At 41.3% G+C, this 27,118-nt stretch overlaps 2 protein-coding genes across 2 annotated transcripts; one reads left to right on the top strand and one right to left on the bottom strand.

The window, feature by feature from the left end:
- The first annotated feature begins 591 nt into the window (after positions 1-591).
- Positions 592-19,651, top strand: jhy (junctional cadherin complex regulator). The gene is made up of 9 exons (XM_044042021.1): positions 592-641; positions 1,828-2,162; positions 5,457-5,982; positions 9,235-9,318; positions 10,638-11,014; positions 11,106-11,373; positions 16,176-16,250; positions 17,657-17,785; positions 18,531-19,651. The coding sequence occupies exons 2-9, from the start codon at positions 1,858-1,860 to the stop codon at positions 18,726-18,728; spliced, it is 1,962 nt and encodes a 653-aa protein (XP_043897956.1). The 5' UTR covers positions 592-641; positions 1,828-1,857; the 3' UTR covers positions 18,729-19,651.
- Positions 19,652-22,117: 2,466 nt separating this feature from the next.
- On the bottom strand, positions 22,118-24,350 carry bsx (brain-specific homeobox). The gene is made up of 3 exons (XM_044041412.1): positions 23,937-24,350; positions 23,160-23,350; positions 22,118-22,867 (listed from the first exon to the last, which is right to left on the bottom strand). The coding sequence occupies exons 1-3, from the start codon at positions 24,178-24,180 to the stop codon at positions 22,556-22,558; spliced, it is 747 nt and encodes a 248-aa protein (XP_043897347.1). The 5' UTR covers positions 24,181-24,350; the 3' UTR covers positions 22,118-22,555.
- Between the last annotated feature and the right edge of the window lie 2,768 nt (positions 24,351-27,118).

Here is a 27,118-nt window from a genome sequence, read left to right on the forward strand (position 1 = left end):
TAAATTTGCCCTGAGAATCATCCATCATCCCCACAACTGAGTGAAAAGAAGTGTTAAAGTGTAAAAAGAGAAAGAAAAAAAGGGAAAACTATACATATAGAATCTTATGTCAGGTGAGATTTTAATGTCACATGACAGGAGGACGCTTTGCACTGCAACACCTGTGTTGTGTCAGAATCTGTTCCCTCGTCGAAATGTACTTCCCTTATTCAACATTTATTTATCACAGGCTCTGATTAATCCCCGATTTAAATAATAATACTAAAGGTAATAATAATAATAATAATCTAGTTATGACCGCTTACACGGTGTCACTGCAATGTATTCACCATGGCTGTGAGAAAACGTGTTTGTGATTAGCATGTGTGGTTTAACGTCGGAGCTTTTACGAGGAGCACCTGAAGGCAACATGGCTTAAAGACTCGTGTTCTACCGTGTTTTACCGAGCTAAATACCGGGCACCTGAACCTAGCTCACTTCTACACATTAATCAGTCGTCATTTCACGTGAACCAAGTCAAACCATAACCATAACCACAGGCTTCCTGCCTGCTCCCGGGTCTGCCCTCCCCACATTTATGTTTACGACTGCGTCACGTTTCCATGGTAACCGAGCTGTGCAGCGTAGACAGAGGGAAGAAGGTGAGTCTCTGAGCTTCGTCACCCACTTAAATTATAGTAACGTTTTGTTAATACGACACACATACGGATGTATTTTACTATACGAATCGATGGGACGCATCGTTGTGTGTGTTTGGCGCAAAATATTATGCTTAACGACACTAGCTTCGTGTCCATCGTGGCTATACGATACAGAGAACACAGTTCTTAGTTACAAACAACGCTTCTGATGCTTTCCTCTATAATTCGGGATCTTCTCTTGCTTTGAGGTCAGGCTGAGGTCAGCGAAGTGTCCATGCACTTCAAGAATACTGAAAGAAGATAGTCTCCAATTCAGGTTTACTGTTACAAACTAGGAGAAATTAGTGACATCTATATCTATTTCTTTAATGGATATTTATCAACACATGTTTATGTTTTTTTAAATATGAAGCATAACTCTATGGTTTTGTCAAGCGTCTGGAAACAAAACAAACACCATTGCAGTAACAAAATAACTAAAGATCAACTCCCAACCAACAGATCTGAGGGAAAACATTCACAGCAGTTACAACATTATATCAATATACACTGACCCTTTGTAACTGATATTAAGTAAAATTATATTGGGATATATATTATTATTGAATTATTGCCCAGGCTTTGAGGTTTCATCTCAACATGAAATCATATCAAATCAATTCTTCAGATTAGGACTGAAAGGTTTTGGTGATTTATCTGACAATGGCAGTTTGCGATGCGTTCGATTCGTGCACATCATTTGATCTGGAAATGGGTCACTGCGACATGGGAATTCCATCTGTCTTTGGTCTGTGCTCTCCATTCATTTCCTATGAGACATTTTTTTTCATTGGTTAGCATTTCTGGTCATTTCAGTGCACATTTGACATATCTAAATCTGGCTGAAGAGGAAAAATAAGATGAATAAACCCAGTTAATTTGTGATGGGTGACTGCTTTGATCTTCAATGTCAGCAGACACTAAGGAGACAATTCCACAGCTGATGTTTGACATAAAAGGAAATTGTCCATTTATATCGACCTTTCATACATAATTCCTGATCCTCACTCACTCAGACTAATGGACGATTAAATACACAACAGCATGGATGCAAACTGCCATCAATCACCAAATAAGAAGTTTAGCCTGCTGTTCATTTTTGCAATGAAAATATGCTTTCAATATATTTACAATGTTGGGTAAACAGGTCTCCATGCATCTATGACCTAACTTAACCATGGAGGAAACACATGGACAGATGGATCCAGAGGTGAAGGATGAGCAGAGGAGACCGGTCACTCAGGCCAAGCAGTGGGAGTCTGTGGAGTCTAACACAGAGAGCTTGGCCCAGGAGAGTGCCTACCAACAGCAGCTTCCCACGTGTGCTGACAGGGAGAACACTGAGGTTTCACAACAAGATGACGGCGAAGATGAAAATCAGGGTTACGACAGCCTAGAGGAGTCGTCGGACCCCTATGAGAGGAACTCCTGGCCCGTACAGACTGAATATCTGGACACACAGATGGATGAAAAAGAAAGAAGGTACGTTACTCTCTTTCAGTTTTGTCCATTACTGCAGTTCAACCACAAGATGGCCACGTTGGGTGGCCAAGATGGATGCCAGGTTCAAAGTGGCCCGACTTCCTGTTGAGTTAAGGCCATTGTCCCAATGGACTTTTTGGTAGTCTTGGGCGATAACATGTTCCCACCAAGTTTCATGAAATTTGGTGCAACTTAGTTTTGGCTTGCTCCATCTGCATCTATAGAGCCCTGGTGCAACAGCCAGGTCTGAGGACTATGAGAATATTGCTTTTTTGCCAGACCTGACCCCCATGCAACGTTTTAAAGCACTCAAACCCCTCAACGGTGATAATAATTGTAATAATAATAATAATAATAATAATAATAATAATGATAATAATCATAATATTCTGATGGAAAACATTAGCTTTTCTTTGACACTTTTATGCTCGAGCCTTAAATATAACATCAGGCTGGACAGCAGGCTACAATATTCAAACTTCCCACCATGCTAGCTGTGGCTCAAAATATCTATTTGGTGATCTATCGTCTCCCTTCCTCGTGCAAATACAATAGTTGATGTTTTAATTGATTTTTAACTTTCAGTGTTTGTTTTGGTCCATAAAATGTCAGAAAATGCTGGAAAATGTTGATTTGGTGTTTCCCAAACCTGGAAATGATGACATATTCAAATGTCTGGTTTTGTCCACAAACCAAAATGAATTGTTTTAATTTTCTTTCATAAATGGAGAAAACAAAAACTTATAGACACACACATTATATTCTGATTATGTCGTTCTGCAGTTTGGTCAGTTGGTGGCAGTAATTGCTGTTCGCTGTTCGGCTGAACCCACTCTATTTCAAAGTTTATCGTCACATCAAAAACATGCATTTATTATCATTTTGTGATTGAAAAGCTTATTTCACTTCATCATAATTGCACAGATTAGTCAGGTGTGATGACAAAATAGCTGGCCGCGTTAATGGATCTGTGTATCACATAAAATCCCGCGGTATAATACAATATAAGCTGTTCACCATAATGTCTTTCTTTCTTTCTTTCTGTGTGACAAATTAATTACAATTAAGCAGATAATAGTGCTGCTCCGATTGAATACAACAAGCAGGGCACGGCAGCAATCAAATCTTTTACTTTTAAACAACACATGCATGATAAAAGATAAAAAAAAGAAAAGAAAAAGCCTTCATTCATTCACTCAACAATGATACTGTGTCGGCCATTTAATGAGAAGCAGGCGCTGATTGTGCGCCACAGAGAGAATAGCCTAATTCAGGTGCTTTCATGGTAACAGCTTTCATTTGAGGGAAATTAGATTTTTGTTTTGTTTGGGTGGATCACAATAAGTGGTCACTCGTGGTCCATTAGCGGGGATCATTGTTGCCGTGTAGGAGATCTCCTTTTACTCCTGTGATGGAGCAGAGCAGAGCAGAGCAAGGTCTCTGTGGGGCGAGGACAACACCTCATCTGTTCCTGCGATCCCATCGACTCGCACCGCCCGTCTCCTCTCCTCCTTCAGACCCTGCCTGACAGTCATCTCCCCCGCAACACAGAGTAAGGGGCATTCTCCATTTTCCCGTCATTAACCTGTACAGATTGATGCCCACCAAGAGTGCGTGTGCTTCCCCCCCAAACGACATTGTTTCAAAAATAAAATGAACGTGACATTTTCCTCACAAAGGACTCCATTACGTTGCATTGAGGCGGCGGACGCGGTCCCATTCCCATTATCATGTTCTCATAGTCCTCTCTACTGCCTCCTCAAAGCGGGTAAGCCCTTTTTTCTCACAATGCCAGTGCATAGTTTACAAACCCAATGGGGCATTCCTCATTCAGGCAAAAGGTTCCTATTTAAGCAACTCCATTCTTGCCTATTCTGCACGCTTTTCTGATAGTATAGGCCACTTTTGTATCTCCTAATTCAGTGTGTGTCACTCAGTTTCACTGGATTCTATATTGTATGCATGCGCCTGTGTCTTCTACGAGAAACCACTGGCCGCGTGGTATCATGTTTATTGCTGTGTGTGTTGTTTATAATGCATTCTCCAACTTGTTTGAGTCTGAGATATCCCTTACCCTTTTGGCCTCATCGATGTCAAGGGCCCTACACCTAAACCCCCCCACCACCCCCACCCTCTATATCCACCCACCCACCCACATCACAGCAGGAGAATTAGGCTCCCCTCATCCTCCCCAGTAAGCACAACAAAGAGGCTCTCTGCTATTTATTTTAATGAGATCTTTTCATCACCATCAGAAAGAGCATTTTAGCCTGCAATTTTCGGGCCATTTCATAAGCTGAAAATTGCCGTTTGTGAGCCATTCCCCTGCTAGTAGCTCTCAAATACGCTCTCATTAGTGAGCCTGGAGGTGAAAATACGAAAATTATCTGTAAATACAGGCTCGTAATCCCCCTCATCTGTTTCAATTTCAGAAGTCTGTAATAAGGCCTCGTACTTTGTTTGAGGACATCATCATTCTAATAACGGTGTAATGCCTCTTGTTCCTTTGACCTCTCTCAGTACAGGACTATGTGGCGTTCAGGTGTCTGTGACACTTCCTTTGGATGTGGAATTTTCCATAACATTAAATTAATGACGCAAAATATTATAGATACTGTACGGGCAGTTCTATTTAGGGTTTTATAGGGTTGAACGACGTGGTAAAAGATTATTATAAATGATAATTGCTTGTCCCTGTGGTCGTACCTGTTGTGCCATTAGAACATGGTGTTGTCATTAAACATCCATGTGTCAAGTTTTGGATTTGGAATAAGCCAAAATCACGTTCACTCATCTTCTACTGCATTATCTTCCACATGAGGGTTGCAGGGTGCACTGGTGCCAATCCCAGCTGACCTAGGGCGAAAGGCGGGGTCACACCCTGGACAGGTCGCCAGTCCATCACAGGGCCACATAGAGACAAACAACCATTCACTCTCGCACTCACACCAACGGTCAATTTAGAGTGTCCAATTTGCCCCACATCTGCATGATTTTGGACTGTGGGAGGAAACAGAACCCAGAGAACTTGGAGAAAACAGTGGGCAAGAACAAAACAGTGAAAGCAGTGACCAAAAACAAGTCAACACATGAGAGCAATCCTAATTGAGAGGGGAAGAAAAGGGAAAACAAACAACAGCAATCCTCCGACAGTTATAATTCTTTCAGTTTGGTTTGTTGTAAGGCCCTACAGGTCCTGTTCTCCCACGGTTCATGAACCATCCTGACTATAACTTACTAATGCAAAACTCTGCTGTTTGTTGTTTATTCTGTTGTCTGTCTTTAATCCAACAGTCAGCTGCTCACCTCCTCTGACCTGTGCCACGACCCGAACCTGAGGGCCAACGTGAAGCAAAATGGCCTCGTCTTTGAGAGCCTGCAGATTCCTGCCGGGGAAAACAATCAAGTCCCCAAAGAGGACGTTTCTGAGGCAGTGGAAATAAAAGGGGGATACAGGTATATTGTGGTCACAAGTCCGACTGATGTGGCGACGCCGCATATAGCTGCTGGCAAGTCCAGTCAACCGTATCACCTCCATCCAGAAGACGACCAGACGAGCACGTCGACGTCTTCCCACTGTGACAGCAGTGTGGCACAAGACAGTTCAGTGGAGAACAGTAGCACGTCGTACACGACGTCAGAAGAATCTCAGACAGGAGACGTCCAGGAGACGTCCTCCGAGGTTTCATCCAACAAAAAGCAACACAGGCGGGACATAGTGGACCGCAACAAAAAGACCCTGGGGCGCATTATGCCCAAACGTGGCTCCTATGTGAGAAAGCACGCGTTCAAGGAGGCGATGACAGACGACATGACGGAGGTATGTCGTTTTCTCAACCATCAACATGTGCTTTCTGTAACAACACACAGGCAAGGAACAGACTGCAGTTACAGAAACAGACAGCAGGAGCTGCACTAGTACAGATAATACATTGTGGAGGACTCAGCTATTGTTCTGCTCAGATGGTTTAGGATTAGGTTTGACTGGGAACAAGCTACAGAAAATACGAGACGGGAATATTTCAGGTCTCTTTAAATCCCCAGTGGGTAATGTGACAGTTAGAATTTGCCTCTATCTGATCAGTGTGTTGACAGCCTCGGGCTTTACAACTTAGAGTTTTCAGATGAACTTATATCTATTCTGGCATCACTGAACATCTACCTTTTTAATTTATTGATTTATTCATGGATGAAACAAAAGACAGAGACATAGAGAGTTTGACTTTAAATGAGACGGGCGTGTGATATTGTGTGATGACAGTTTTGTTAATATCAGGATAGTGTGGTATGTTGTGTTTCTGGTTGTATTCATGATTTAAAGACACAGGTGACTATTGTTACTTTAAAATTTAAAGTAACAAATGGCAAAAGGTGCAGTTTAGGATATAATATAGTTGTGAATCCATCGCTAAATATTGTTGTCTCTGCATCAGCCTTGTGTGTGCTTATCTAGTCATATTATTGGTGGAGAATATACGTATAATCTTCGCTCGGACTCGCTCTGTGAAATTAATTTGGCTACACAGCATAGCTGTTTTCATCTGCCCCTCTCCTCGCCCATATGAAAAGAGCCATGTCTGGCTATGCGGTGCATATTATGAGTTGATGTGTACGAGAACATCAGAGACGCACGGTTACCAATAGGCTCTTAGACGTCCCTGCACCTGGCACAGTGGCATAATTGGCCCGGGATGGCCCGCATTTCCCATTTGTTGGGTCACAAGACTGTTTTGCTGGCTATAATACCCCCCAACCTTGTTCACCCATCTGAGCCCCAGCCCTCTACAATGTCTCATATCATCACCATTTACATAGTCAAGAGCCGTTAGCTTTGTGCAATGGTAAACAGAGCCGGAGCCTTTCCCTCTCCTGAACCCTTGTGTTTTGTCATTTTCCTTCTGAATTTGCTTGTTAGTTTTCCATCGCTCTGTCTCCCCTAAGACGTCTTACTTAATGAGGGACACAAGGCATAAAAGACGGGGCCACCAATTTGCATGTAGCCTGTGTTTTTTTTTTTGGTTTCATTACAGGATTAATCTATGAATGGGATGTGCTACAGCGACAGTGTAACATATCAACAAAGCTAATCAGAAATAGGGGAAGAAGTAATGCTTAAACCGTATGTTAAAATAAAATGAGTTCTCTGTAATAACCGTGGCTCTGTGGTGAGTCCACTGTGTATTCTTGGATGAAATATGGCCGTGTATTTTTCCCGTGTTCTGAACTGAAGATCAAAGAAATCATACATGGGATTATGTTAAAATAAAAAATATCATATTTAGGAGCTGGGGAAAGAGAGAAAGAGAGAGAGATGTAAAAACCAAAAACAACATTTAAGTAATTAGCATCACAAGACATCACAAGGCTCACTCTGTCCCCCCCCCACCTCCACCCTCCCTTGTCTTTTGCATCTAGCAAAAGATAGCAACACTCCATGCACACATCGCATCAGTTTCACAAATCAATATGAGTCCAGACAAGCCAGTTGTTACTGAGCCCTTTTAAAATGAAATTACCCATTTGGTCTTTTGGAGGGAGCATCCATGTGAGGGCAGCTTGTTACAATTAGACGTGTTATTAAATGTACACAATTTTCTAATGCAGCAAATGTTTAGCCCGGCCAAGTGGCAGAGTGGCCGCAGCAGTGATTGGCTTCATCGAGGCTCGGGGCCTCCTTTGATAAAGACAGAAGTAGGAGATCAATCTTGTGCTATTGCACTCAGCCCTCAGAGTCCCTTCTCCTCTCGCGGGCCCTCACTTCAAAGCCAGGGGAACATAATGTACAATCTTTTAATAGCTTTAGACCAAAGCTCTGGGGAGCTCTCTGCCACTGTATACCCGGCCTCAGTCTAAACACCTAATCAAGATTACCTGGGCTGGCCACAATAGCAGCTAAATGCAATTCAAGATCCACAGCCCCTTTGAAGTCATCATTGCGAAAAGCAGATGTTTCCTGGGTACAGGAGGTAATACAGCTCGCCGCAATTGCCAGACTTTGTTGTGACATCGTCTCGCAGAGAGGCAATTACGGGCCCAATTTAGTAGAAAAGATATTACACAGCTTACCGTGCTCAACATGCAATACTGGCTAGATCATTTGCTGCAACTGATTGGGATTTTTATAATGGGCGACAAAAGGCAACGGCAGGGGGAATGGATAAAGTCAAGACGTGCGAGTGTTGGCGTGTGCACGCCGGTGGATGTGCAGTAGACACTGACACCTGCTCGCGAACTTCAAACAACTGCTCTGCCCTCGTTACGACGGCAGCCAAAACATCCCGGCGTCTCTCGGCCATTTGAAAAGAATCTCCCGTAAATATTCAGTTAAGTACCGAAAGCTTCAACGTGACAAAAGCGCACAAGTTGTCCGTCTCCTCTCGGTACATAATAGTAGTATTTCAGCCGGTTAGACGCGGTCAAACAAAAACACATCCGCTCATTCCCGTTGACCTTCATCTATTCAACCTCATAGAAATTACTGTGGACAAGTCTTCAGTCCGTCAATAGCATTGATCCACTCAAATGGTCTTCCGCCAGTGGGGGGAGTCCTGAAGTTAACTAAATGATTTTCATTACAGCACAAACAGGACATATTTCCATGCCACACACACAAAAATACATTAGCGCCTCAAACAGTAAATCAATGTAGTACGACGTAGCTGAAGTACTCGGCCCTTCATAGTAATGGATGTAGGTTTCACCAGACAGGCACAGGTCGGCTCTCATGTAGAAAGAAAAAACATGTCTCAATCCCATTGAGATTAAGAAGCTCTTTTTCAATTTACACAGTTAAAACACGAGCAGAAAACAAAAAAAACAAATTAAATTTACAAGTGCACTATGAAAAACAAGTGCATGTTGTGAATCATGTCGTCAATCCAGTACGAACATATGGAACACAAAGCAACAAATGAGCTTGTGAACATAAGAGTATAGATCAGCACAGAGTACATTACAAATGTAGGTAGGCAGCAGTCTAAGCATTGCCTTATATATGAAAGTATACCACTGACTGATCCTTTGAGTGGCAATGTTGCATCTGATGTTGCTTTTCCTTGTGCTCTGCTTCAAGGTGCTTGAAGCTCTCGAAGACGCCACAGTGGCCCAAGACCGAAAACACGGCTCTGAGTCAGAGCACAACACACCTCCGTTACCGGTAAGACCTCTACACACACTGTACTGTACGCTGCTTTTGGTCAACATTTGACCTCAAATACTGATTCATTCAAACGTTCTTTTTCCTTTCCTGAAAGTACAAATGTAACATTTCCCAAGATCAACATTGTTTTGGGAGACCAGACTGTTCTTTTGTTTTGCATTATTGTGTGTGTGTTAAGTGTTCTAACAATGGCAGAGCCATTTGTTAATGGCACTGTTTTACAGAGATGATTACCGCTTTAATGAAAAACAGAAAGGAGGAGTGGTTGTGAAATAAAGAGATTATTGTTTTCGAGCACTCGAGCAGCCAGCGCAAAACTGCCAAGCGGGGCAGGAGTAGAGATATGCTCCCACTGGAACGGTTTCCCGTCAAATCAGGAGCATTAGATGCATGAGACGTACACTCGTGGTGCTCTCGCTTAATAATTTGTCGCAGCCATGTAAAGAAGAGCGCCGGCTCTTATGCCGGGTAAAGTGTTGCCTCTCACTCGGAGCTCATGCTTGTCTGTTGTTTTTTTTGTTTGTTGCAATGCATAGATTACAGTTGGTGCTTTGTGTGTCGAGCCACATTTTGATGCATATCTCAGTGGACATGTTGAGGTGTTAAAGGTGTAAACATCCACAGCAACAGCCTTTTATTGTAATGGTGGCTGAATGTGATTGAAGAGGTCATTTCTGAGGCATTGAAGGGGTAGTTTGACCAAGTCCGAGGAGAATTCATCCCCTTTTGGAACTGGATGTGTGCTCATAGTTGTCCACATAGGGACCTCTGCAGATATGTGGCCCTTCAGGTTTTTCTGATGTGTGGTTGTATGAGGTACTTAGTCCGATTACTCCTGCATGTTTTCGCTCAGTCCGACTGGAGTCGGACTCTTGTGTTTTGCTCATACGCTAAAATTTCCTCCCCGGTCTTTGACCCGGAAGCTTTCCCAGATCAGCGGTGGCGTCTTTCTTCAGACGGAAAACACAGCAACCACAAGAGCCGTGCTCGATCTTAATTTGTATCAGGATTAACATACAGAAGCACGGCGCGATCCGTCTCACCTTCTATCTCGCCGCTCACTGTGTTTTTCTGTGGCGTAAAGGTCAACAGGAAACTGACTCAATACGCACTGGTTTGTAGAGAGTCCGTAGAGTCAGATGTACACGGCCAATAAATCCATTTTCTCCTCTGCATGTGTACTCAGCAAATTGCCCAGCTTAATTAAATTGTGCATGTAAACATGTGTGAGTCTGTACCTCATACAACCATACCTCATACAAACCTTAATTGGGTATGGACATATACTAATGAAACTCTACCTTTGGCTCACCTAGATAAGTGAGAGTAAGGAATACCACAGCCCGTCTGGACAGCAGCAGCAGCAGCGGCCTCCTGTCATGGTCAAAGCCAAGAGAGGTTCCTTAATACCACGGTCCACTGCTGTCTCTCAGCGTAAACCTCAGAAGAAACTGCCTTTACCCACTACCATCAACGTCAACATCAGCCTTAACAATACGTCCCAACTTCTGCCACTGTTCCAGCCGACCGACCAGGACGCCATAGTCAACTTAGCGTCTCCTCACGGTGGTCCTCACTTGAGCCCCGTGTCTGAACTTTCCACAGAGTATCAGCAGAAAGCAAGCCCGGGGAAGTCCTCCCATGTGTCGCGGGAAAAGCTAAACATGGAGCGTAGCCCCGAACAATGCCACAGGTGAGCCCTCTGAACTGTATTCAAGGGATAAAATACATCATTTATCGTAGAAATTATGACTTTATTATCATTGGACACATTTGTGTTGCAGTGTGTTGCAGTGGCCATTATCCTACGTAAAAGAGGTGCAGACTGAGCAGTTTACACAGAGTCTCCCCGAGACGCCGACCACTGCCGCCTCATCGCAGAGCCGAGGCTCCTACATGGTTCTTCCACCCATAGGAAAGCAACTGACGGGCGGCGAGTCCAAGCTGTACTTCCACCAGAGTCTGAACACAGCCTACCTTATCGACAGCCACAGCTCTGAGAGCTACCTGCTTCGGATGGAGAAGGAGAGGATGTTGAGAGCGTCTTACAAGGTTGGTGTTTTTATAAATCTGGTATAGGGCTATTTGTTTCATGATCAATTCATCTGTTTTCTCAACTAGTCATTGGGTACGAATCTCAAATCTTAAAAATGATGATCTTCAAATTACCTTGTTTTGTCCACAAACCAAAGATTATTTGTTATAGCAGGGAAATTAAACCAGATAATATTCTTATTTTAAGGCCAAGTGTGTATGAATTAGTGACGCCTAATGGTGAGACTGCAAACTAGAGGACTCCTGCATTCACCCCTCCGCTTCCTAAGCTCATTAGATAACTACTGTGGCCCTCCCATGCAAGATTGGATATTGCTCTTCTTCCTTTGCTTTCTAAGCTTCCATCAGGCTGTTTAGTAGAAACACAGCAAGGCAAGGCAAGGCCCTTGCAGAAAGTGCACATGAAGGGCTTATTCCAAAGCATATCGTTTGACTTGTTTGTAGTTGTTTTTGTTTCAATTATCCTTGGGGTTTTTAGTTCTTTGTGTCTGCGTTTCTGTCCCTCGTTTGCCTGTTGTATTTTCTACTTTTTCCTTGTCAAGTTTTACTGTCTTCCCTCTTGATTGTCTGCCCCGCCCCTAATTAGTTTCACCTGTGTCTAATTAGTTTCACCTGCATCTGATTTCACCTCCTGTATTTATTAGTGTCTGTGCTCAGTTTCCTGCTTCTTCTGTTCCCATGTGGTCGCTGTGTCCCTGTGTTGTGAGTTTTTTTCCTTTCTCTCCTTTTTATCTGATTGTGTGTCCATCCTGCCTTAGTTTTTTTTGCATTTTTGGTTCATTAATGACTCTGCACTAGTCACTCTGCACAATAAACTCCCCCCCTATACATCACACCCTGCACCTTAAGCAACTGATTAATGCAGCATAAATGGATTGATTCTAGGTGAACAAAACGGAAAAGATGACAAAACATCAAGCTGTCGCTTGACCATTATCATCCGAATAAGACGTGCATTGTTATCTTATTATATGGACGTTTTATCCAACAAAAGTGACACATGAATTCTTCAGTTGAGTGGCATCCCCCCCTTTAATCCTCGCATACAAGAGAGGTTACACAAATAAATGCCCCTTTTGAAGTCCCGAATAATCCCCTCAGCTGTGTTCATGGAGGGACTGCTTAATCCAGCAGGAGTGTTCCAGTGACAGAGGGCATACAACATGAGGTTAATTGTCTAGCTCGGCAAAGATACACTTAATCGCTGTAAGATGATGACTGCGTAAAGAACGGAGCTGCCCAGGCTCTGAAAAGCCATTTGAAGATGTGTTAGAGGCTGTGGTGATTAGACGGGACAGAGTCTGAGGCAAAGGGGGGGCCACGAAACATGCCCCGTTTGCATTTAATGATGAGGCTGTAGCTGTTGACTGAGGCTGTATTCACGCATGACTCGTTTCATATCGATGAATATGCCGTCGATGAAAACTAAAGTTGATTGCCTGATTTAATCTAATCAAAATCATCGCTCGACAAAAACTTTTTAAGAGTCACGCTTCAACATCCTCAGGTCATGTTTTCGGTCGTCTCCGTGGCAACTGCTCCAGCCTGTTCTTTTAGGTAGGATTTTATCATTTTGAAGGCTGCATCCTTCTGTTGACTTTTTTTTTTGTATAGATATTGAATAGAGAGATATAGAATGGGGTTGTTTTGATAATGAATGGAATCATTGAAGTTGCTTAGTGAAGTGAAGAGGAAGATATTTCAAACTGACGCCTACTGAGAGGACAACGGGAGTGCAGGGAAAAAAGAAAAGAAAAGAAAGATATCAGAGTATCTATTTATAATTTAGTCCAATCACCTTGAGTGCAGGGTTTGTGACCCGATTGGACCGAGGGCCTTTCTGCTTATGGTTTCGTCTTGTTTTTTTACTAAAGGTTCTACAAGGTTTCCTCCCACTGTTCAAAAAACACATGCAGGGGTTAATTGACACTCTTAACTATCCGTAGGTGTGGATGTGAGGTCGTTTGTCTCTGTGTGGACACTGTCCTTCGCCCAATGTCAGCTGGGATTGCTGAAAGCTAGTTTTTTTTAGACTGTTTTCAGCATAGTTTTAGAAGGATTTTTGCCTTAAAAATCACACACATGCTCACACCCTAACTCAGGGTTGTCAAACATACAGCCCCAGGGCCAGAACCAGCACAACAGAGGGTCCGATCTGGCCCGCAGGATGAATTTGTGAATGTAATCGTAATGTGGCATACTATACTTTTCAGTTCCACATACCTGGCACAAAACATTTTGTGCCTTTGTAGATCCAATGGTAAACATGGGCATAATATTGTTGAAATTGCACTTATTATTCCATCGTATTTCCAGTTGTTCATCATTTGTTTTGTAAAAAGATGCTTCATTAAATGTAAAGTCATGGGAAACATTAGGAGATCTTGTTGTTTTCTATGTTATTATACTATTATTTTACTGGTCCGGCCCACTTGAGATCAAATTGAGCTGTCTTCACAACTAAATGCCTTACCCTAAACCTAAAACCAGGTCTTAACCCCCAAAAAGCCCTTTAAAGATGTAAGCGCCAGCCAAATTGTCCTCACTTCCTATGGTTTATACGTTTTTTGGTCCTCAAAATACACACACAGAAATGATACTATCGAACACAGTTTATTTTCTTTCTTTACTGCCATGCTATAATACAACGTGCATCTATATGTATGTGATCAGTGTTTTTGAGTGACCACTTTTCATACCAACAATTGCAATTTTGTGCAAACACAATTGTTTGGCGGATGCGAGCGAGGCTTGAAGGCATGATTAAATGCTTAGGGTTGTATTCACGCTGGAGCCTTCACGTCGTCCTCCTGTGGTGCCCAACACTCCCCGCCCCTTGACCTGGTATCGCTCCCACCATGTTAGCCATCATGTCTGACAAGATTACAGGCTCAATTTGTAAAGCAGTCTGGCTGCAGTGGCCCGGGCATGAAAGCAGATGAGTGTGACTTAGGGGTTTTAGGTGGGGGTGGTGGGGTTGAAAGAAAGGTACCCTGTTGTGTCCAAGGCCTGTGGTTAAAGCAAACTGCAATCCTTCTCCTGAAAAGGAGCCAGTGCAATCTGGAATGATTAGCTGCTTTTTTTTGTCTGCAAGCAGCTTGGGCATTGTATGCGGCCACGTACACACGGTCACACACATACAAACCAACCGCAGCACCTGGGAGGTAGCGTCAAAGTCAGCTCACCAGGAAATAACCTCAGCATCATGTTGTGACGCTACTGAACCTTTGTCTTCCCCTTGAAAAAAATGCAGTGTATGCATGTAGAAAGCACGGCAGAGTATTAGGGCCAAACTGAAGAGTAAATATGGAATATGTCAGAATATGTATCCAGCGACAGCCTACTGTCGACCACTACCAGCCATTTCTTCCTCCAGTCCACAAAAGAGATGATTTTCTCTTTTCTTCCAAACAGACTTGCACAGTCCTGATGCTAAAGATAATTGTGGTGCAAAAAGATGAAGTGTTTATTTGTGAAGCCCCAATCAAAATGTAACTTCACTTAAATGCTCAGACTTTATTCTCATAGTATTACGACTAAAAAAAGAATTCTTCAGTTGGCTTCAGTATGCTGTCATAATAAAGCACTTATTGGTTTTAGTAATGACACAAATGTGGTAGTTAGTGGAGCAACTGTCCCCAAGAAGCTCCTCATTGCGACATGCTCCAAACAAAAATCCATGAGTCTGGATAAACTTTGTGACCTTTCCTTTAAGTTAAAATGTTGTGTGATGTTGTTTTTTCTAACCCTTATTAGGTAAAAAAAATATGAAATGTATTCTTTGTTTACTGTTAGCCCCAAGTACATTATGTATAAGTAAGTCATTCTTACACAAAACATAAGGAATGAAACAAATGTTTGTCAGAGAAAGCAAAGGAGACTAAAACTACCTTTTTCTTCAAGTGTACATAATAACACACATTACAAAATAATAAATGTCATTGTTGCATGTGGTCAGGTGTGTGAAGCAAAGGGAATTCAGGTGGCTGATAGTTAATGCAATTGTTTTGTTCAATATTCATGTTGCAATAGATCTAATGTGATGAACTATGACCACATGATGCCATTGAAATATTAATTACCATCATAACTACAAATTAGAGCCTTTTTGATTTGCCATCTGCGTCATCATTACGAAACTTACTGACCCACCGGTGACGGTTCATGAAAAGACAGATGATCGCTAAAGTCATGTGGGGCATCCGGATTATATTTCCTTTTCAAAATGAAAATCCACTCAGTTTTATTTTTGCAGATACTTCAGCGTGTACCAATGTTGTTGCTCCTCCTGGAGCCACATCACTATCATAGCTGCAAACATGAGTGTGTGTGTGTGTGTGTGTGTGTGTGTGTGCGTGGCTGAGCATGAAAGAAACCTCATGTAACTGTTGATGCACGTATAAGGTCACTGTGACACTTTCTGATCAGATTTTTGAATCATGTAACCCCCCCCCGAGATCAGATATTTCTTTCTCCAGGTTTCGTTAACTTACAGACACAGTATGCCAGCAGAAATATACATCTTCATATACTTTACCTCTTATAAGGTGCCGTTACCACTGTGACAAGCTCCCCAACAAACAGGAGTGATAAACCTCAACATTGTAATGTTGTAACCACATATTTTACACAGGCTCCCTGTGCATGCAGCCAAATGCCGCCGCAATAATGGTGGCTCCACTAGGTGGTGGAAATTGGTAGTGGCGACATGGTCAAACAAGGAGGGAGGAGAGTTAAGATGTTTGTCTATCATATTGTCAGTGAGTCATTTTTATTTTTGTATATATCCATCTATCTAGGAGGCACACGTGTGGCAGAAAGGAGACATAAACCAGCGAGACGTGCGCTCTGACTACACCAATGTTGACAACAAAGTAAGTACACTGGGAGACTTCCACAGATGGATAATGATGTTGTCGGATGATGCACAAAGCAGACGGCTGCATCTTTGGCCCACCTTTGGGTTCTTTTAAGCCTCGACTTTTGCATTTTGTCCTGAAATAAGCACATTTGGGAAAGGGTATGGGTCTGACTTAGAAATTGACACTACATTAGAAAAAAAGAATGGTGCTGATCAATGTTATTGCTGAAATGAATCAATGGTAAGGGCCCTGAGAAGTGTAGAAAACACTATCACTTTACTATGGAACCGCAGGGGGTCAGACAGTCAGCTCATTTGATAAAATATATGCCAGCTTTAGTGGACACTATTTTTTTGCAGTGGCTTGTTTAAGGCTCCTATGCAGTGTAGTAGTTGACAGTGTTCCGTCTGCTGCTCCTTTTTTTTTAAAGGGTGACAAAACTATAAAGAAAAAGTGTTGTAGAGGCCCAACTGAAAAAAAACCAATAACACCCTAATTTTCCATTTGAATAGACCGGGTCTACAATGATGGACTAACACAGGACAACTGTCATCGTCCCAGTGCACAACACAAAACAACAAGCGAGGAATCGATTCATTGAATAAAGTGTGTCCACTGTTGCTACAATAAGTGATGTCCACTGCCATTCAGACCATCCAAGGCCTTCAAAATATTGAATTCTGTGAGCTGACAGACCATAATCTCGGTCTGGATTGTGATGTTTCTCTTACGGTAATCTTCCTCTGTGTTTCTAGGTTAAAGCTCCTGGTGAAATTTCAGTTGGACGAACTCGTTAATGTGTGTTTTAACTCCGTCCGGTTTCAGTTGCACTACATTATTGACTGACAGCTGCCGGTGCAAAGCCTAGTTTTAGTCCAGTTCACACACACACACACACATGCAGCTCTATAAGTAATGTAGTGTAGAAAAGTTCAGGGTTGCGGTTGCGTGTGTGAAAGCAGCTTCCGCCGCATCCACTGTCCCTCTCCCAGCTGAGTTCATCAATGCGCCCATGCTTCCACAAATAGAACTAAATATACAAAGCAAATGAGAGTACCCCTAAGGAGTTAAGTGCTCGTTGTGCTTTGATATATCTTTTGTTAATCCCCAATACTAAAAAAGTGAGGCTGTTTGGCCAATTTGCACTAGATCGAGCCCTGTGCATCTCCAGACCGAGCCTATTAGTGAATGATATGTGTAAACGTTGATAGACCCCGTGAATAGCTGCCTATGTTTGGTTTTGTTTGGCCGCATGGAGAGGCTCTGCTGAGGGTAGACACAAAGAAAAGAGCCTTAAAGGAGAAATGGCTCAGTTAATTAAACCTCCATTTATAATCTGCTTCTGTCTTTCTCTCTCTCTCTCTCTCTGTCCCCTTTCCTCCCTCCCTCTCGCACTCTTTCATCATCATCATCATCAGGCTGAGAAAATGAAACGACAGAAGCTGTATTCAAACGTGATCCGCAACATGAACAAAAACATAAGTAGGATTCCTTTTCTACCAGCCAAGGACCAGGAAGGCAGTGGCAGGAAGGTTCCCAGGGCGAAGGTGTGTTTGTGTTTATCTCTTCAGTGTGTGTGAACCACAGCACATGGTTCCTTTGAAACAGGTTTGTGCTTGTGGCTGCTACAGAGAGAGATTTCTTCAATATTATTATTATTATTATTATTAGTGCATTTTCAACATGATTGCAGATTTTGGCCGTTTAACAAAAGGCTCACCTTATAAAGTCAGTGCTATCTTGGCTATATTTCATCAGTAGAAAGCACTGATTTAATTTATTAAGTAACATCCCATGTCCTTGGTCTGTACTTTGTAATATTCACCAAAGACATCGAGAATAAAGAGAATAAAGTCGAAATATTACGAGAATAAACTCGTAACGTTATGAGAATAAAGTCGCAGTGTTACAAGAATAGTCGTAACATAGCGAGAATTAATTCATGATTTTAAAGTTGTACCGCTACGAGAGTAAAGTCAAGAAATATAAAAAGAAGAAATATTAAGTAAGTTAAGTATTTTTTTATTTGTGAAGCTCCAATTAAAATGCAACTTCACAAAATGCTCTGCGTTTCTTGGTGCAGGTTGCAGCTCATCATCTGAGATGTTGCTTGAATAATAATTACGACTTTATTCTCGAATGATTACAACTTTATTCTCATAATATTACGACTTTATTCTCGAATGATTACAACTTTATTCTCATAATATTACGACTTTATTCTCAAGACATTTGAAAAAAAGATTTTCCTCAGTTTGGCCCCTAATACTCCACTTTTTTTTCCACTTGTAGGCCTTGGAATATGCCAAGACCATAGCCAAACCTCGTGTAAAGCCTCAACTCATCCAGAAGCAGGAGCACCAGCCTGAAGGCATCGCTCATCTCCTGCAGGGCTTAGACGTCTCCGAACTCAACAAGATGGAACTCCTTAGAAAACGGCACGAAGAAGAAAAGAAGGCGGTGGCATGCTTCAGAAAACATGCCGTCTGAGGCAAGGTGCAGTTCACTCAATTTTTACCCTAATCACTTTAACGCAATTTGCAATGAAATGGACTTTTAAAACACCTAAATTACTATGATGCAACTGAAAGAAATTGTTAAAGGTGTGTTTTGAAAATTGGATTGAGTAAGCTGACTAAGTTCTGAAGAACAAAGTAAGGGGTTGTGCAGACTGCATCCATACTTTTAACATTTATGTTTAATAATGCATCAGATCTACTGCGGATACACCTGCCGTCCAGTAGTACTAGTAGTACTAGTATGAAAACTCTGGGGCAGCGTTTTAGCCTGGATGGGTAGGAAACGTTCGGAAACGACGAGGATTGGTTCTTTTGATCCACAATTCTTTATGAGCTCAGTTAACAATTCCAGTTTCACCATTCACCTCATTCTCTGAGACTAAGCAAATCACTACAGCAGAGAGAGTCAGAGTCCTGTTTACATCTTCACTCACACACTCATTGTACCTCAATGATCGTTTTTAGGTGTTCTGTATCGTCTAATCACTTCAGTGCCTTCAGCAGGTTTACATGTTTTATTTTGCCACTTCTGTCTTCTGAAATCCTCCACATTTGCATACTTAAGTGTTAAGTAATACACTAATCAACCAAATACCCAAGTTTATTGTTCGAAAAAGATGAGCTAAAGTGTCAAACGTATACAAATTGGTGTAGAATCGCTGGTAATTGTGTTCATAAAACAACACACGCTCATAAAACTACACCTAAAAATCACCTGAACTATCTCTATGGGACCATAAGGACCCACCTTTTTCTATATATATGCAGATTTTTTTATGTTACATTTACATTGATTGAAGGGCGGTTTCACCCATTTTTTTGGTCAAACATGGTAAAGAGCAGTTCAGGGCTTTTTATTTTCTTTGAAGGAAGTGACTTTGACTCTGACTTTTTTTTTTGTCAATTTTATTGATATTTTTTTGTCAATCCCAACTTCCACTGTCTGATGATCAAATAACACATCCATCTCTGGAAATTGGTTAAAAACTGTGTATTTTTTGGGGTGAAGTAGCCCTTTAATAATGTGTGTAGTAATAATAATAATGATGATAATATGTCGTTGGACGTATGTAGAGGTATGTACAGGAAGTCATGTTACTGTGTGTTAGTGAATCCACACTGGGCTTTATGAAATTGTGCAATATTGCTGGCATCTGTAATGCTGCATCACTGCCGCCTTCCTTTTCTCAATGCACACCAATTTACACTGTTCTTCTACCCATTTTCCCTTCTTCTGCTACTACTGGCTAACTACACAATCAATCTAACAAAATTCAATTAGGGATGGCACAATACTACTTTTTCACGTCCGATACCGATATCTGAAACTCGAGTATCTGCCGATACCAATATCAGTCCGATACAGTCATTTTTACACCTTTCAAACCACACATTTTGCTGCAGTTTCAAACTATTCCGACGACGTAATTCTCCAAAATGTTTAACAAATGCTCTTTTTTTTATATATAAACAGCCCCACAACATGACTAATATTTACATATTTATGTATATATAGATGTAAAATACAGTAATGTTTAAAGAATGAATGTAAAGTGTCAGATGGGGTGTGTGGGCTGTGTGAGATGTGGCAGGCTCACAACAGTGACGACAGCTCTAATGTGTCAGATATGTGTCAGATTGTCTCGTCGTTGTCGTCACATTACTGTTTGACCTGGAATCTTCTCCACTCTGTCTTTCATGGACCCTGTGTGTCGCCCTGTTGTCTTTTTAGCCGCGCGCTCTCTAAGTAGCAGCAGCTCCTCCCCGACGCACACAGCACTCTCAAGCAGCTCATTTCACTAATTGAACCCTCAGATCATTATCAAAGCACTATTTACCTTTGTGCAATATTTTAATTAGATTATAGTCTCTATTTAACCCATCATGGACTCTTTGAAGCCCAGTGTTTTTAGTGTTAAGTCCTCAGATGTGTGGTTGAACAAATGACCAAGCCCTTTTTAATTTAATGAGAATCGCTGCCCAGCCACACTGAGTCTCTTTGCATCCTTTTTTTTTTTTTTACTCTGCTCCCACCTACTTTTTTTTTGCCATTGAAATCCAGTTAATTGAAGGAGTCTTTCACCGCCATACATGAAGGAGGCCAAATTAGCATCCCTTTCTGCCCATTGGAAAGCTAAGGCAGACGTGGCTGCTTTGATGTGAGAAGTGTGCTTTCAGTGGACGGCAAGCTTCCTGAAAATGAGCTGATGGCCCTGCTATTAGGGCTCAAATGCAGATGCGTCCATGTGTTGCAAAACGCTTAATCTTTTAATTGATCACCTTCTGCATGGCCTGCTTCCCTTTCGCCTGCAGCTGCCTGTTAATCACCATCACATTTTAAAGACCAATTGGTTCTGAGAAGGCAGCAGGAGAGAGGGACAGTGCCTGTGAATCCACGACAGAGGTGAAGATATACTGTGAGAAAAACATGTAATAATAAAGATATTTTAACAGTTTGAAAAGATGTTTGAAGTGTTTTATTCTTACTTTCAACCCCCCTGTGTCTCCAACTTTCTCCAATAATAGTAAAACCACAACACTGAGACATCTTTCCTTAGCTAATATTATCCAATTTGTCTGACATCTGATGATTTAAATAAGAGGCTGCACCATAAGCTCAAATTATTTTATCATTGAAATTAATAAAGGAATAGCACAGAAATTATTAAAGTTTTCTTTTAGATTCATTACACATTAACAAGACAATGTTCACGTTAAAGTAATCTGCAAATAATAATCTAATGAAAATATACAGGACAGACCCTTTCAGGAAGTGAAGTCTTTAGAATGTTCAAAATAAAATTTCCAAATGTTATGAATAAATCTGTTGGCTGGAAATATCTGGTTGTTTTTTTTATAATGTTATGTTTCAATCTTTCCAAAGCTAAAATGATAAAGGACATAATAACAGACATTATTTGTTATTAATGTGCAAAAATCAAAAATAACACTGCCTCTATAAGAACATTTTTGTAATATTAAAACATTAAATAAATCAATATTTGGATGTTGGGTGGGTAGAAATGATAAAACATAAGCCGTCATTTCTGTTTCTTTTATTAACAGTAAAGTCAGTTTAACACTCAAGTGTACAGGGGTTGTACAAAATAAAATAAAAACATCTGTTGACTGTCAACATACAAACGAACACATGTATATATGAATGAATGAGAACAGACACATGACATGACGTCCACACATCCACGCTGAGTGGGCACCTGCACGTGCGTCACAACGAGCGCGCGTTTGCTTTCACATGTAAAACAAAAAACACGACATTAACTCGCTTTGTCTCTCTATATATATATTTAAGTTCTCCTCTAACAAGGAGGAGGATGACAAAATAATATAAAAAGGTGTTAGTGAATCATTATTTATATAGTTTTTATATATACACACATATATATAAAGAGGAAAAACTGGTGAATGATTTGGAACGCTTTTTATAGAAGATATAAGTGCAAAGAGCGGTGGAGCATTATATATGCGTCTATATGTTGTACAGCAATAAAAAGCAATTGTATAATAATAATAATAATAATAACAATAGTAATTACAGTGTGGTCTGTACAGACAAAACATTAAACGCTTACAAAGAGGTCCATATAGGGGCGATATAGTTACACAAAAAAATAGATATAGGCCCGCTTTGCATGATCGAATATTTACATGACATTATTACAGCATTATTAATGTCAGAAATGTGATCGTGTGTGTGTTTTATTTTATCTACAGTTTGTATTTACAACGCGAGCGTCGCTGCATGTCTGCGTCAAAACAAACGCGCGGCCTACTGTACTATAGTAGATGATCCGGGGAGCAAACGTCGTCCTCGATGTCCACGTCGTCGTCGTCGTCGTCCTCGTCGTCGTCGCAGCGGTCCTCCTCGTCGTCGTCGTTCTCCCGCTGCAGCGCGTACGAGTCCACGTCGAGGTCGAGGCCGCGCTTCTTGAGGTCCTCGCGCGCGCCCTTGTCGTTGGCGTCGCTCTCGCCGGAGTTCTCCGCCGCCGTGCGCTCCAGCTGCGGCTCCCCGGGAGCCTTGCGCTCGTCCTGCGCCTTCCGCAGCTGCTTCTTGTGCTTCATGCGCCGGTTCTGGAACCACGTCTTCACCTGGACATGAAACATAAGAATTTAAGTACATATATAACCTAGATATATAATATAATACTGTTATTACTATTATTTTTTTAGGTTTTGATACATTGGCTATTCCAATATAATATAATAAAACTAGATATTTAAAATAAATATTGCACTTTTGACGCAGATGCAAATGAAAAAAACTAATATCTAATTGTATTATTACACTCATTGTGGGTTATTTGTTTAACTAAATGTCCTCTTATAATAATACTGACACTGTAATAAATAGATCATGTAAACGTCATAGTTGTGTGTGTACCTGTGTCTCGGACAGACTGAGCGCCGTGGCCAGCTCCACTCTCTCCGGCGTGGACAGATACCGCTGGATTTCGAACCTCTTCTCCAGACCGGACAGCTGTGAGTCGGAGAACACGGTCCTGGCCTTCCTGCGCCTGCAGTGTTTCCCCGGCAACTCCGCGTGATGCTGGAACAAGGCCGGCATCTGCATCCCTGAAAGGAAACGAAGGTTTATTGACATTTTATATTTATTCGTTTTTATTTTTGGGGGGACACTTATAGTCTTTGTTTTTTGTTGTTGTTGGTGGATGTTTGGTTATGCGTTCCATAAAATTTAAGCAGTATGTGGCACATGTCAAACTTCCTCTCTTTTTGTTTGTTTGTGTTTTAGCCGGTATTATTTAGTTCCATGTGCTGCAGAACAGACACCTGTTGTAAAAAAAAGAAAAATCAGTTCTAATTGAATCAGGCCGCTTTAAGAATTTAACTATTACTTTTAATATTTTTTATGTAAGCTATTATAATAAAATTGTAATGTGACTTTGCATTTTAAATTGTGTATGTTTAGAAGGAAAGGAGTTAAGAAAACCTAGGTCCATAAATTTAATAGGAATAAAACATTATTATTTAACAGTCATTTTAATGCATTCTATCCATTATTTATGGATATATTAATCCACATATTCCTCATTATTAAGAATTATTTTCCACGTTACACTTCTGTTTTCTATATCTGCTCCTCCTGACACCTGTGCGTCCCTCTGCGTCACCTCCCCCCAGTTGTGAACTCGCGTCTTACCAGAGGTGAAGAAGTGGTACTGATGCTCCGGCTTGTGCAGCGGGTGGTGCGGATGCGGCGCCAGGATCGGCGTGGGCATCAGCGGGTATCCGTACTCCAGGATGGGCATCCTGGCGGAGAGCGAGCTGCAGAACGGCGAGGGCATGACTTCTCGGAGCGGCTTGGGCTTGTGCAGTAAGATGTCCTCGATGAAAAACGACGTGGATCTCTGCGTGGGCGCCGCGGACGCGTAGCTCATGCTCATGATGTAAGTTTTTGTCTTTCTTTCTTACTCTACTTTTTGATGGTTGTTTTTAAACGCGCATCAGTTGAGTTTCCCAGGCTTTAAATGCAGCCCGAGTGTGTGTGACCGCTGACATAAATCAGTGGGAGGATGAGACTTCCAACAAGTAGGCTTTTCATTCAGAGAAACTCGCGGATTGGGGGAAATTGATTTGGGCATCGGCCAATTAGCGATGAGCATGTGAGGTGGAGGGGAGGCGGCGAAGGCCTGGTCCTGCTCTGTGATTGGCTGAGGCCCTTTAGAAACTGAGGGGGGGATCAAACAGATTACGGGTAAGCAGCGCACCTGTGACCATGGCACAGTTCATCTGAGCAGCCTACTGAGAATCACAGTTGTTGCGGGGTCCTAGCAACAACGCTGATGCTTCTCCCCATGCCGAAAATTCACTATTATTGTTATTATTATTATTATTGTTATTATTATTATAATAATTATTATTGTTAGTATCATTATTATAACATTAACTTGTAGAAAACTTTTAAGTTTGCCATGCTCTATTTGATCATTTGGTCAGTGGTGCATTCAAAGTCACTTTATCATGCAGTTTCATTGAATGGATTAATAAATGAAAGCTTTATTGCAGGGATGTCTATAGTCTGGTCAAGATGGGGCCGATGAGGGAATAAAAGTGGGGCGAGAAACAACTGTTCAGTCGTGGTAGGGGAATATGACCTTAAAAATGATGACGTAATAAAGATATCCATGACGATATTTCACTGAATTTTCAGTCAAAGTCAAAGTGCTCGTTTCGTTCTCAGTAACGACATATTTATGATGCTGAAACAGAGAAATAAATGTCAAATCCACTCAATAATAATGTGCACAACTGTAATTAAAACACCAAACAAGCTCACATATGTAATTCTATGTTGCAAATTACAAAATTACAAACTAATGTCTCATAACTTTTAAAGCAAATATCTTTAGTATTATAGTCTGTCTCTATTCTATCACCTCGCCGTGTTTAAAGGAAGATGGATGACATGTTTCTTACTTTTTTATAATAGATTTTTTATAATAGATATTAAGTGGTGGGCCGCATGTAATCGACTGGGGAGCCACATGTGGCCCACGGGCCACCAATTTGACACCTCCACTTTATTGCATTGACAGGGCTTTGTCAAAAAACAAAAACAAAACACACACTACAGAGTGTTTCTTTGACCTCTCTTTAATTACAGCCTATTCTTTTTTTAATTCCTACAGACTTTTATGTAAATGTATTATTGTGACTTCTTTTAAAAGTCATTTAATCCACTGATGACACCAAAGTTTCTGTCTCTGCTTCCTGTCAGCAGCAGGCAGGTGCACGGCAGGAGCCCCGCGCGTGTGCCACAGGAGAGCCGGGCTGCTCCAGGTCTGACTGGCGCGCTAATTTCCTCCCAAATTGGCTGTAATTGTTGGTATTAAAATCCGGGAGAGTACAAGTGCCGCTCCTGTGCCCATTTGTGACAGAAAGCGGTGCGCGGTAATTTGTTGATACGGTGTTGTCATCACATTTCCAATCAGGCCAGTTAATGCGAAAGTGTCTTAATGTAGGCAGAATTCACGCTGCAATGCTATTAGGCAATTAGGCCGAGGGAGATGTTCGAGCGGAAGTTGTAATCCTCGGGCTGAAAGGACAGGATTTCCATCTGACCAGACGCAGTGACGACTAAATTCATTACTGGACTTCCACTTTGTTCTCCTGCATTCGATTGTAAACTAGATTTTGTGAGCAGAGAACGTGAATGAGAGGCAGTGTGGCGACGACTCTCCATTTACGCAATTATTTAATGCTGCACCATCTTTTTAAAAGCTTTCATTAAATGTAACACACTGCTGCAACGCGTGTAGAATGAAAAAAAAGAAAAGAAAGAAAGAAGAAAAACTACATTGTAGATCACAAGACAAACGGAAGCGCACCAGGATAACAAGTTGCTTTCAGGGGAGGGGAGGGGGAAATTAGAAAGTAAATGAAACAAATGGCGGTGAAATCGTCTTAAGGAGCAGTTGTTGAGGCGCGGCGATAAGCTGATTTTCCTGTGGCCATTTCATTAAGTGAAAATTTGAGCCGCTCAGGTGGTGCGTCACTTGGTTAAGTGGCGCGTTTGGATAAGAGGGTTTTTCTTTTGTAGCAGCAGCACTGCGCCGACCTTTACGCACACATATATATACTGGAATAAATACGCGTAAACAGAATCTATGGGGTTTTCAATTGTACCTACATTATTTATGATGTTTCTGTGATGACCTTTGATGCATCATAGATTATGTCTATACGATTGTCAGATTATTTATTTAATTTCTTCTTTCAGTAATAATCCATGTCATTTGTAAGCACTTGTTTCCAGTTTATTTATAGAACGGATGACTAGATATATAAATAAATACATCAGTAAATACATAACTAAATAAACAACATCTTAACAGGTCAGAAGAAAAAAGAAGAAGTTTATTTTGCTATTGGAATAATTATAGTTTACCAGTTAAACTATAGATTTTTTTTTGGATGTTCAGCTTTTGGTTGGACATCTTCTTGCTGCTCATGCCTTTTTTTGTTAGCAATGATGGTTCCTCTGTGGAGCTATAGTATTTAGGTTATCCAGTTTGTTTGTTTGTTTTTTTCATAAAAAAATTGCAACGTTATACATCAAAATGGCTTAAATAATAATAAAAAAGATCTGATGGAGACTCAGCATTTGATTTGCTGCCATTATGTCATGAAGAGGCATGTGTGTGTGTGTGTGTGTGTGTGTTCAGCTGCAATTGCCTATAAACTATACCCAGATTCTCTTGCTAGACAGAATAATCTTCTTAGGGCAAATATACTTCCTCTTTCACTCCAACCTTTATAAATAAACACAATAATAATCCGTGTACAGTGAGTGTGTGTATATGGTAAAAATAATGACTCATG

This window comes from Solea senegalensis, linkage group LG13 (genome assembly GCF_019176455.1).
Source record: "Solea senegalensis isolate Sse05_10M linkage group LG13, IFAPA_SoseM_1, whole genome shotgun sequence".
Taxonomy (NCBI): Eukaryota; Metazoa; Chordata; class Actinopteri; order Pleuronectiformes; family Soleidae; genus Solea; species Solea senegalensis.